Source organism: Drosophila rhopaloa, unplaced genomic scaffold (assembly GCF_018152115.1).
Source record: "Drosophila rhopaloa isolate 14029-0021.01 unplaced genomic scaffold, ASM1815211v1 contig_178, whole genome shotgun sequence".
Lineage (NCBI taxonomy): Eukaryota > Metazoa > Arthropoda > Insecta > Diptera > Drosophilidae > Drosophila > Drosophila rhopaloa.
Genome location: NW_025335059.1, coordinates 3,542,892 through 3,556,488, shown reverse-complemented (window position 1 = coordinate 3,556,488; position 13,597 = coordinate 3,542,892). Strand labels below are relative to the sequence as shown.

The 13,597-nt window shown below is 44.1% G+C and overlaps 1 protein-coding gene across 2 annotated transcripts in view; it reads left to right on the top strand.

Moving 5' to 3' along the window:
- LOC108053739 (transcription factor mef2A) overlaps positions 1-13,597 on the top strand; it is a 35,803-nt gene that overhangs the window by 15,369 nt on the left and 6,837 nt on the right. The window contains exon 1 of one of the 2 annotated variants that reach the window (XM_017136456.2): positions 2,655-3,176. The exons of the other annotated variant lie outside the window; for it this stretch is intronic. Within the exon in view, the coding sequence (XP_016991945.2) occupies positions 3,048-3,176 (129 nt within the window). The 5' untranslated portion in view covers positions 2,655-3,047. Of the gene's footprint in view, positions 1-2,654; positions 3,177-13,597 lie in introns of those variants that run through there. 2 annotated transcript variants of the gene reach the window in all.

Here is a 13,597-nt window from a genome sequence, read left to right as displayed (position 1 = left end):
TTTTTTATCACCCTACCCCCTCCACACCGATGTTTTGATTTATTTGCTGCTCCGCATCGCGTCACGAATTAAACTAAACAAGCAAAGTGGCACAGAAACGGAACTCCCGGCATAGCGATACTCAGGAAATAAATATCTGGAATCGGGTGTGCTTTGTTCCAGTTCTGTATTCCACTTGCACTGATCGATCGATCCAAAAGTATGCTGCGGAAAATGCAAGAAACCATCAACGATATTACGGACTAGAATATAAAGGATCTCAAAATAGTCGTTTTAAGTCTATTTAAGTATTCTTTACGACTTATGTAAAATAAGTTCTTAAGAATTCATACGTTAGAGATATAGTCAATCTACATTTTAAAAATTTTCATTGGAATGATTGTTGTTACATTAGCTCGGTCGTAAAGATTATTTTAAAGTGTAAGCAACATATTTTAAATTTTTAATATTATAGAGTAAATAACCCATCCAAAGTTTCCAACATAACATGGTGGAACCCTGCGTCGATCATTGATCAAAACCCCAGTGGTACAGTCAGCACTCCCTTGTGAGACCCATTGTATCTTCAACGACAACCGATAGCGATAGCCCTCGACCAGTTGCATGTCCGTCATCAGCTGGAACAGAACCCGGACTACGACCACCTTTGATGTTGATTGGGGAATAAAAAATAAACCCCATTTCCCGCTCGCCTCGAAGTAATGACATCAGCGACTGAGACGCGGCAGAGACGGAAGCAGCGGAGCAGGATACGGCAAAATATGCGACGCAAAATTGGTTGGGTTGGGTTGGATTTTGGTTGGGTTTTTCGGTTTTCAGTTTGGTGGCACTGCCATTCCATTTGCCGAGCCAGCAGCTCGAAAACAATCAGTCAGCGTTGGTCCGCAGCCTGCGACGGTCTGCCGACTTCTCCTGCGCTGACCTTCAATCAAGAGTTCGCTTTGGCCAGGCGAATTAGAAGTGGCGCGCGCTTTCTGGCCTGGCCATATGCAGTTGTATTTTTTAGCGACTTTTTGGGCCAAAAGAGATAAGCTCGGCGAAAAGCAGAAAAAAACAAAAAAATGTTTCAAGGCGAAATTCGCACAGCAATCTTGGCAATAGCGCATAAAATAGCACAGAGCGCACACGAAGCGGGCAAAAAGTACCTGGCAGATACAGATACGACTGCCAGTGTGCGAAGCGAACCAGTCAGCCAACATCTGAGATACAGATACGAGCGCACCGCTGAAATAAACAAAAATGTTCCAGCAACAACAAAAAAGAAGGGGGAGAAAGACGGGGAGAGACGACGCCGACGTCGCCAGCGAAACAACGAAACAGCAACTCGAGTTCAGTTTTGCTTTTCGCAGCGAGGCGAACGTTTCAGTCGCTTTAGCTCAGTTTGCTTTGTCGCTGCCTTCGCCGCATACCTCTCACACACAGATACACTCGCACATTCATGTGCCCATGTGGAAATGTACCTTTATATAAACGAAAACGAACGACCCGATACGAAACGAAACGAAATCCCAACTGACAAGCAAGACTGACACACAGATACACGCACACACACACCGGACGAGAGATACGACGATGGTGGTATTGGTGTAGACTGTTAGTCAGCGCTTGTGCGCCACAGGGTTGCCATATGGCCGGAATTGACTTGTTTCGGTTTGGTATCGTTTGGTTTTGTTTGGTCATGAGACTTACTGCCTGGCGGGCTCGGGAAAATTACTGGATATGATATGACCCTGTCTAGATACTAATAAATTTATTTGTAAGGATACCAGTACTATTGGACTAGGCTTTAAATACAATACATTCTTATATTTGAAAACCTTTATATGAATGCATGTACATATATTAAGTAGGGGAAACCTGAAAAAGCAAAATGATCAATTTTCCCGAGAACTTGTACTTTTGAGTTAAAATCACGCAATTACTTTTAATGTCTACAAATGTTTACTGATAATCGAAATTTTTTAACATATGACCATTATTGAAGCAACCACATAAATTGTTGCAATATTAGTCATACAGTACTGTGTTAATTAAAAGCTAATACAAGTACTTGAAATCAACATAGTCGCTATTAGAGTATCTGCACATACGAAATTGCACCTTGTCAATCCTGAATATTTTGAAAAAATCCCCAAATCGCTAACCGAAATGTCAAAAACCCAATCGACTTTCAAATCCATCCGCACGCTCTGGCAACGCCGCAACGGTTGCTTGTATCTTTTGAATACCCGCTCCCACAATCGAACCGGCGGGCCAAAGCGCCTGGTTTGGTTTGCTTTTGGTTTGCACAACGTTTCGCTTCGCTGTTCGTAGTTCGTTATTCGTAGTTCGTTGTTGGATATTTCGTTGTTGGGATTTCTGCTTTGCGTTGCTGGGCTGAAACTGGTGGCTGGCAACACCGCTCGGCCCCACACACAGCTGGCAATGCCCCTGTATTGTGTGTGTTCGCTCTCGCCCTCTTCCCGCTGCTCTCTCCCTCACCCCCGCTGCTATCCAGAAACTCGTTCGGTTTCAATGCTTTTTACATAAGTGCGCGTCGAGAGAGCGGGATAGCCGTATATAGCTGTCTAGCTCGCACCTACGCCGAGACTCAGAGTGCTTGTACAGGGGTGCATTTACTTGCACTAGTATGCGTGGCCGTTGCTGCCTGCTGAATGTTTCTTGAGCGCCGAGCGTTTTATTTGTGATTTTAGCACGGCGCTGAGAGGTCCACGTCGCTCAATCGCTCCGTGCCCGCCTGCCAGCTCCAATTCGAAAACGACGTAAACCCAGCGACGTTCGCCAGCGCGCGTAATTCAAAGTTATCAACTCGAAACACTGTTTTCCCGGAAAAAGTGCAGACCGTTTTAATGTGTGAAATACAACCAACTGAGAAGTAATATTTAAAATAGTGACAAAACCATTATTAGTTGGAGAACAAAACAGATAGTGCCAGCCATGTCGTCCAAGTACTGTGATGCCGCTTTGGGTCGCTCCTACGCCTGCTCGTCCCGCTTCCCTTCGGGACACCTGCTGGCCGCCCTCTGATCGCCCACGCCGCCCAGTGAATGACTGACAGGGATCGTAGTACCGCCCTGAACATAAACTCCAACGCGATACCTTTTTTTTCGTTTTCCATCTATTTGGATATAAACGTTGTGAAACTGAGAACGGCCCAGCCGAAAATGTGCACTGAGGTGAGTCTCGAACGTCCTTTAAGAATTTGAATCCCTTCCCAAATATTTATAAGTAATTCTGGATTTTTCGGGATCTTCCAAGATAAGTTAAATCTTGGGTCTTACTATAAAAGGCGATATTGGTATAGTCAATGCGGTGTTAAAAGGCTCTTCTGGTTGTACAAAGTCATAATAGATTAAAAGTTGGTAGCTGCGATTACTAATGATTGTGAACATTTCAAAATAAAGAATTTTCAATAACTCTTAACGTAAATTTTTAAAATTACTTTTAATAATTTGTTAGACGTAACATCGTCTCTATTCAATATCTTAATCTATAGTTTACAGTGTTTCATGTTACCTGATTTACTGATGATCTAAACTAATGTATAGAAATATATATTTGAATGGATATGTTCCATAGATTTGCTAAGAGAATACAAAATACATTCCCTAACCATTATAATATATTTTCGGGAAACCCCGGCCAAAAGCTGAGTTGTAAATAAGATAAAGCCCCAGTGCCAGTACCAATTCCTCGTACTGACTTATCAGCAACTTGAACTTGCCGCAAGTTCAGTTCGTCTTAGGATTGATAAGACGACTTTTGAGGTGGCGCCTTCGCCAATTGGGGAATCTCTCAGGTGGCATACCACACCTGCAGCGGCGCCTCGCCAAATGCGCGTAGCTTCAACATGTGGTTTATGCCAGCTTATTGGCAATGCGTGGGCGGGTGTTTGCCTCAGTGGGTGGTGGATTGTTATGGTGGTGGTAGTGTTGCTCTGGGCATGACATGCAAACTTAGGTGGAGGATAATGGGAGTCGAGTCGAGGAGTAAGGACGGTTATCAACAACAAAGGGACATGGCAGCGAACCCAAGAACAGCAACAATGCCCGCTCTCGGTGGCTGCTGCCATTCAGCAATGTAAACAATGCACAAGTTGCACGTGCAGCCAGCAGGCTGGCCAGTGCCCCCTTTAACCCCATACAACTGCCAAAACACGGCAAGAAATGAGATGACTCCAAGTTGGTAGTGGTTAAAACCATTAACTAAAACATATTAATAAAATATACGGCAAGTTTAATTTCAATACCTTTTTCGGAATTCAATTCTTTATTCAAAATTGTCTTGCTTTTTTATTTTAAATAGAGGTAGGTAATTTAGAAAAATTTCCCAACTTTGATTAAATTTCTTAATTTGCTTAAATATGTGTTACTAACATAATATTTGACAATAACATTTTGGGATGAAGTTGTTTACTTTTTGCATTTTATTTTATAAAAAATTATTTGTGTGTTATAAAAAGAGTTGTGTTTCTGATACTGGTAATTGTGATATTTCTATATCTAAGTATGAACTCTTGACTGTTTTACAGTGCAGTAACAACTGCCTGAATCTGGCCGTCCTTCTCCCTCGCACTTGGTGACCAGGGCAGTCATCATGCAGCGCCATCTATTGGCACACATTCGCACAATATGCTAAATAGCCGCAGCCCGCGTCAACGTCTCAGTCGGCGTCTCAGTCGCGTCACTGTCGCCGGCTAAGCCGCTGCGCTGCGTCTAATGCAACGCAACAATTGGACAGCGGCAGCAGACAGCTGACTTTTGGGGCCGTTTAATTAATTACATGCAAACGCTCTTTTTCGGCTCTCCCTCATGCTTGCTCTCTCTGCCCGCCCACCGTCCCCTCCATCCCCTCCATCTTTCGCCCCCTCCTCCACTACTTCTGCTCCCCCGCAGAAAACAGCAACAAACTTTTCGGCGTCGCCGTCGGCGTCAGCGTCAGTGCTCTGTTTACGTTTTCTCTTTCGTTGGCGGCAGCGGAGCAGCTCATATTAATTTCTTAGTTCTTTCGACAGTAAAGAAAAGTTGTACAATGCGCTTAGGTCATGAGGAATTTGCCGGTCAGTTGGTGGAACCACATAAATATACTGTAAAATACTCGAAAAAGAGTTTAAAAATTCATTCGAAATTCAAATTTGTTAGATTCTTTTACTTATGTTCTAAAACTAGTTAGATTTATAGAAGTAAACAATTTTACTTTGTTTATCCAACATTATTAAGATATATCCATGAATAACACATATAGTAAGACTTTAAACGGCTTTAAGTTAGGGAATACTGATATAAATACTGATATAATGTAAAAAATCATCTTACGAAGAACACATTCATTCTGATGAATTATAAAACGTTTAGCTCTAACCAATATAAAGAAGAACCTCAAACAAGATGGGTCCAACCTTCGAGCAATGCTTTGTAAATACCTTTGTTTCCTCGAGTGCAGTTTTGACTTGAGGAAGTTGGAGTTTCAAGAGGAAGTACCATTATAAAACCCTGCCCGGCACCTTTCTCTATTACACAATAATCCATTTTGATAAATGCATCTCGCACCTTTCCATCGATTGTTTACCTTTTTCCAAGCCAAAGGGCATTTCCCATTCGTTGCAGTCTTGATTCTTTGCGCCTTATCTTTATTCCTTTCTTGTTCTGCTTTTTTAATTGTTCTTTATGGTTATGTGCGCTGATGTTGTTGTTTTCGTTCCTCTTCGTCGTTTTGCCTGCTCGTTTGGGGTTTTTGGGGTGGTGCAAATTCCGGCACGAGACTTAATTCACTTAATTGAGCAGGCAGAGGCCGCCGGCAGCGACGTCAGCTGAGGCAGAGGACAAAAGCAGAGGCACTGGCCGCGTGGCCTGGCAAATAATAGTTTGGAGTTGGCGCCGGACCGGCATGGCACGGATACATGGATATAGGAGGCGGCCGCCTTTGGTGATTTCACTTTCAGATACATTAACACAAGTGCGCTGAAATGCGCGCGCCTTTTGAGTTATTGGTAGCAGAGGCAGCGACGCCGGCTGCGCAGCACCAGCAGCCTCCTTCGTTGCCCATTTTCTTTGGCTCTTCGATTTTATGAATGAAAATCGCGACTTGGTTGGTTTGGTTTTGGTTACGCTTTGGTTGCAGCCGCGCTGCTATATTTGCATGGGTGTGTGAGCGAGCGAAGGATACGCACACACATGTCTGGTGTCTGGGGCAGCCATAAAATAAAAGCCTTCGGGGGGCTTAAACCCCGTATCGGAGGGTGTGTATGTGTGTGCTTGCTCCATTAATACCATTATCCTTGGATGCTCTGGCTCCCTTAATTTGCCCTCGCATCTTAACTTGTTGCCGGCTCCTTGGGTCAAGTGCAACACGAAAACGCAAATTGCTCAATGAAGAATGTATAATCAAATAAAAAAAAGGAGGAGTTGGTATTTCTTTTCTTCTCCTTTCGTTTGTTGTGGTGCCAGTCTTCTAAAAATGTAAACAAAAGGTTGCCAAGGAAGGGGACGCGGCTGGCACCACGTCGCATGAGCAATTTGAGTCCCAGTCACGACTTGTGCCCCGCAGGTGAAACAGAAAAGAATCCAACTTTAGTTGATGGTGACTTACCTGAATAGAATAAAACGGGGGATTAATAAGAAGCTAGTATTAGCGTTAATACAGAGTCATACAATTAATCAAAATAGTTACTTATATTCTGGTTAATAACCTTTTTTGTTACCTTGAAAATAAATCGTTTTGAACTTATTTCCTAGCCTCCAAATCGCAATCAAGATATACGTCACCTATACTGTGAACTTTTGTAAAACACTTTATCATTGCACATTTTTAATATCTATTGGTAGTCCCCATTAATTAATATTTCAGTTGTTGTATTAGCACCATAAAACCGAGCCCCCCTGTTAATGACTTTCGATTGGACGAGGGTTAAGTTCAGAGCCCAAGATAAGAGCCTATCGTAAGAAGTGGGTTCAACAAACCTCAGGTTGGCTAGCTAAGGGATTTGAAGGTAGATCGCTAGCGATTTCAGAACTCGTGCTTATCGCTAATGACATTGCAAGTTGTGACGCTACCAGCTGTTTGACCACAACAGAGAGCGTGGCAAGTGGTCCATATACTAGCTCTTTGGGTCCCCAGGTTGACCGATTTGCTCGCACAGAGCTTATATGGCAACGCGGTCTTGACTTGGCTTAATGTATGCCCACACATAACCACGGGCAACATACAAAGACAGCTGGAAGCGGCGAGTTGTGGCACGAAATCTTATCAATGAATGCGCATCACTTGCACTTGTTTGCACCACCTAAGGGGGATGGCTATGGCAATGGCTATGGCTATGGCTATGGCTACGGGTTCGGGGAATTACCGGCTGGCGACGACGTAAATGGTTCGACGATGACGACGACGTCCGTGATGATGACGTGACTCACAGACGGTCCAGAGCAACAACAACTACACGTGCAACGGCCAACTACCAATGCACTTGCACACGCACACCATTAGCATTATTAAATCGCCAGCCGCAAATTTGCGGTTGCGTCACCTACTTAACACGCGGACCCAGGGACCATGGACCATGGACGATGGCCAGTTGGGAAACTAAGAGGGGGTGTCAGAGATGAAGAGCGAGTCGGGACACAGCATCCGTGAGTTTGCTTAAGGATAACAGCACAACGAGAGCGCCAGCGAAAATTTCCATTAAGCCAAATTAAAGTTATCGTGAGCAGAGCAGCGGCAGCGACAGAGCAGGGCTAGCCCACCACTACATGGTACACCCCAATTCACCACCCACTCAATCACACTGGCAAAAAAAAGGAGTAATGCTCCTCGTACCATTGGCCATACATCACTACATTTCTTTAAGTTTCAAAAATATTGTATTTTTCCTCTGTGCATTGTTGTTCGTCCTGTCCTCGCTTCCATTTTCATTTCTCTCATTGCTGTACTCTCTGACAACCGCCCAACCACCCACACAACAACAAAAACAACAACTGGAAATGGGAAAAAAGGGGGAAGGTGGAGTGGTAGGAAGCATTCCATCTCTCTTTCTCTCTTCCGCAGTCTCTTTCTCTGTTACCCAGCCCACGTAGTGGTGTACGTGCAATTGGAAAAGTGGTTTTCATACTAGTGGATGGCCCAAAACCACCACCACCAGCTCTGACAGCAGCGCAGCACCACCACCATCAATCCACCCATAACCCATCGTATTCCTCGTCCTGTTGGTAGGCTTTATTATGCCAGAACTTGGGGGGTTAATGGGGGGTACGGTGGGTGGCATAGCATTTCACCCAATTTCATTATATTTGCCAACGTTTTTAGCTTTTATACGTCACACGGCATATCTCACCACACCCAACACGAGGAGTATCCATAGTGGGTGGTTTGGGTTGGTTTTATAAGGGGGATATCGGAGTGTGGAGGGTCGTACGATAGAGAAAAGCCGGCTCGACTTTACTGCGCAGGGTCGCCAACTCGACTCGATGAGAGGGGTTAGAGATGAGGCGAAGGATATAGGAGGGGTGGTGTGAAGGGTGACTGGTATATGGCTGTAGGTGGTTTTCGGCTGCCAGTGCTGCCAACCCATTATTATAAAGAATATAATATTATAATAATGTCAGGCATAAAGTGCCAAAGAGAGACGGAAAAACAGAGAGGGTGGCTATGAAAGAGGAAGAATCACCCAACCCCCTTGCCGCTGATGGAGCTTACACACACTAGCACGCTGAAAGTCTGTGTGTATGTGCAAAATAAGGTTATTTTATAAACAGTTTGGGGTGCTATAAGGGGGACTGCCAACGGGGGAAGGTTGTCTGTATGTGTGGGCGGCCGTATCGAAGTAGATCCGGAATATAGGAGTACGGGAGTCCGGGAGTTGGCGTCATAGTCACGGCTGGGCGCTCGTGGGCGGACATGGGTTAAAGCGGCAAGGCAGCCCTTAAAGAGCGTTAGCCATGGAACCGTTAAATAAAGGACACGTAGATTGTGTTGCGCGATACAGGATAAACTTGAAGATCAACTGAGATTGTTATAAAATGGATTAACACCAAAGCAGCGTAATGGATTAGATTGTACATTTATAAGATCACTTTTATGATTTTTTGTAATTCATCTTTCGGGATATGTTTGAAGTAAACATAGAATAATCTCAAATATCTTTCGAAATTTTGAAATATATTATGTGATCGAAATCAAATGAATACAATTTTTTGATCAGATCACAAGTAAAAACAGGTTTAGTTTTCTATAAATGACTCTTCATTATATTAATATTAAGACTATTTAGTATAATATAGTAGCTTTAAAAACTATTGCTTGATAAACCAACCTGCAGATTTGCTATAAAGTCATCTGCATTCCAAGATACTTTAAAACTCCCTTCTCATTTCGATTGCCTCATGCAATATGCCATAGGAAAATGCCAGGGGCAAACCTTGATTCGATCCGTTAGCTTTGTGACGTTGCGCTGGCGAGTCCAAATCCGAAACCGATTCAAACTACGTGAATTTGCGCGCGTTACGCTGCGACCGTTGTCCGACATCCGACGAAATATCCAACATCCGTTATCCCACCACGCCAGCAGAGCTACAAGGCAACCTTCGCTAAATCGAGCGTGCGAGGCCGTACTTACCACTCACCACACTACTGAAAGTGGGGTTATGATGGGTTTTGGGGTGGGATTCGTCGTCCCCATTGAGATTTTTGCCATTCTAAGCGAAACGCACTAGAAAAACGGTCGCTTTGAGACTCCTCCTCTTCTTCCTCCTTCGCTTCAATCTCTTAGTCAGCTTTTTAAGTGTTTTCGAAACGCAAAAGAAACAAAAATATTTTCAACAAAAATCGGAACGCAACACTGCCAAGTCAGTCGTCGTCAGTTGCTGCTGTTGTTGTTGCCGCCATCATTTATTTTTCGTCGTTTCTTTTTTTCCTGCTACGTACTACAAAATTAAACTCGAACGAACGAACGAACGTTCGCTTGGAACGGCAAAAGTTGCGATATTACGTCCCTCGCTATCAACAACAGCAACAACAACCACACAGAGGCAGCGATGGCAGCTCTTACCCTGTACAGCGTACATGCATATAGACGAACAAACGATTTTAATACATGAAATTTTACTGTGCAGTATACACATACATGTGCACATATACAGCACACTGGTTCCATCATCATTATTTACCAGCATTTGCTTTGTTGTTTTACCCTCGCTCGCTCTCTTTGCCTGCCTCTTCTGCTCTCTCTTGCCGTCTCCCTCCCCCGTTTATTTTTAACTGTGCGACTGTACTTCGTGTGTCGGTCGTTCGGCTCTGCTCTCTCGCTCATACATATAAAGGTGTGTCTGTATGTATGCGGTGAGTCGAGTCAGCAACATTGAATGTGGATGTACATATGTATGTTTGTATGTGATGTGGAATGGAGTCTTTGTTGGTTGGGGCTGTGTGTATATTTCGGTATATACATACATATATTTATACCGACAGTTTTTTCCATAGTATTTTTTGTTGCTGTAATTTTGTGTTTACCAAGCGGCTTGGTGAATGTACGTACGGACGTACGTACGCCTTGATAGCTGCTGTGCTGTGTGTTGTTTTTGTTGCTTCGTACACTGCGCGACGTGCAATTTGCGCAGTGTGCTGTCGCTCCGACAATTGTTAACGGCAATTGTTGTTGCTGTTGGCTCTGTAGCTGTAGCCCTGGTTCCGATTCGGAGCCAGCGATTAGCGCACTTGACGCAATGCCCTGGCTCAACTCTCGCCACTCTCCTCGCTCTCGTTCTCTTGTCTTATCAGCTGGTCGGGGTGATAAGATCCGCACGGCAGAAATTTCGCATTGGGACCGATCATCATCTCAACAGTTATGATCATCGGTTATCAGTAAGCACGGTATCAGTATATGGACTAGCTAAAGTTCCGGGAAGCATCTTTGGGGGATCCCCCTTTCAAGGCGAGGAGCAGAAGGTTATATGATTATTGAGATAGTACCAGATAGCAGTAGAGATCGATGAGATAGAGAAGATATAGAGATAGAAGTATGATTAAAAGACATATCTTTCAAATATAAAATATATGATATATGGGATCTCAAACGAAATTAGGTTCTATTATAGTGTGGAAGATAATTTTAAAAAGATGTGAGCCTACTTAGTTAGGTTTATATTAGGCTGATATCCGTAAAGCACAACGTATTTAAAAAAGGAAGTTGCATTTTCCATTTTAGGCTACTAGAAATTAAGCTATGTTTATCTTAATATGTAAAATCATTTTGAAAACATTCATTTCTAAGAAACTTAGGTTTTGGGAGGGCACATAAGATGTGTTTTTGGGTTTGGTTGAATACATCTTCTATCAGATTAAGTTCCCACCATCGTATGGTACCTATCTAAACCCCCTTTCTAACGAATTCTTATTAGCTGGGCTATCAATCGACCAACAGGTTGATTTCCAGGCAATTGCATTCCCATTTAGTTTCCCCCCGCCACTTAGGAAAGGTTCAATCACAGTCGAATTCGTCCTTAAAGTCTCGACAGTCGCAATGTCATATTGATGGATCGCCTCGGTTGGTCAGGTAGAAGGAAAGTGCTGCAGTCCTAGAAAACCGAAATCGAACCCGAACCCACTGGCGTGTCTAATGCGCTGCATCCTTTTCGGGGATTATGGTCCTCGACCTTAGGTAGAATGCTCGAGCGACCCTTGAGCGGCTTACAATGGGATGGGATATGGGATGGAATTGGGATTTGTGAGGGTCTCGACTCACGTTTCACGAAATGCCGGGCTCTGCACATCGCGTAAACAGCTGAGTTGCCTTTGCCTGGAAGGATGAGAGGTTGGGAGGTACGGTTCATTGACCAAAAGTCTCCATTCTTAACCGGGGGGCTTCCCCCGAAATTGGGCGCCATTGCTTTTGGCCTCCTCGCATGTGGGTAATGTATGCTGTCAGCTGTTCCCCCATTTTGCAAACACACACGTACGCAAAGTGGGAAGAGCGAGAGATGCCTTGCAAATTTTCAATGTCACCAATTGCGATGCCAACTTCGCTGTCGGCGTCGCTGCTTATAAATCTTCGACATGAAGCGCAACAACAAAAAGCCGCAAAAAAAAAAAAAAAAACCCGAGGAAACAGCAAGCGGCGCGCATTGAAAATTGCTCTAATTCGCCAAAAACAGCTGATTTGGTCGACGACGCCGCCGACGCCGTGGCTTCCTGCCTCTGCCGCCCTCCCCCCCCCTGTCCTGACTCCTCCTCTGCTGCCAATCGGCGGTCCCACATCGACACGGGGGACTCGGACTCGAACTCGGAATCGGAATCGGAATCGGGGGTTTTGTGTCTGTCAGTCGTGCGGCGAACTCCGTGGTGCGGCAACATGAAATGGCCGACGCAAAATATGCGCACATCAAAAAAGTCTGCCTCACACAACGCAACCCACATCCCCCAATCCATTGCCTTAGCCCAACCTTGCTTTATGTTTTGATCAGCTAACTTTATATAACTACTGAATTGTAGCAGTCTTTTTAGGATATCGCACAATTTATACGGATTCGATTTCGTTATAGTTTTGTCCCCTTTACATATTTCTTTATAATTTGGTTTAAATATTTATTCCCTTATGGTGTTACTCATTAGATATAGTTAGACTATATCACAACTTATAAGATAACTATCGAATTTTTAGGGCTTAAACCTATTAAGACTAAGAAACTCAAGCTGAATCACTCGTAAAAATAATAAAAACTTTCTAGGTCTAATATTTTTCATAAATATTTTATAATAATAATTTTGCATAGTTTGTAAAACTCAATTGCTACAAATGCTAAATAGCTATGGGTCGTCGAGTTATGGAAGTTCAAGCGTACTGGGAAGCCGGGTTCGGAAATCTTTCCGTTCCCACATCGTCATGTGCCGCTATAAGCAAATAGCTCGCCAAGCGCTCTGTTATTGTTGTGGGTGTTTGCATTCAAAGTTTTCACCATGAGGGAGGGAAAAATAACTAAGCCAGCATGGGAAACACCGAGAGACAGGCCACCATATCGGCGTCATCTCGAGCTTCTTCCCATCCACATCCAAATCCACATCCACATCCACCAACTAAGGAGCTAAAAGAGCGCGAGAAAGAAGAGTGGGAGATCGGGTGGTGTGGTGATGGTGCTGCTGCTGGTACTGGTGCGTCTTCAATTCAATTCATTTTTATTATGATGAGCAGACCGCTGCCTTTCTTCCTCTTCTACTTCTACTCCGTTGAACTCCAGCCCGCTGGTAATTTTTTTTATTATGCCTCATCGCCGTCTTCGGGCCGCGCGCTCTTTTTTATGTTCCCAAAGTTTCTTCTTCCTCTTTGGCTCGTACACTTAAATTGCTTTGGCAGAGATCGCGGCTTAAACCCAAACCCAAACCCAAACCAAAACCCAGTTCGAAAACCGAAACTCGGCTTTTTGCTTCTACATGTTATTTTTTCTTGACGTTTTTTTTTTTTTGTGCGCCGCTCGTTTCACTGGTATCGCACGTTGTGTTGTGCGCCCCAGCCGAAGAATTCAAAGTGGGGCCCCAGACCAGAGCAGACCCGCTCCGACCGGAGTGGATCGGGCCAGAGTCACAGTCAGAGCCAGAGTTAGAGCCCACAGCCCAG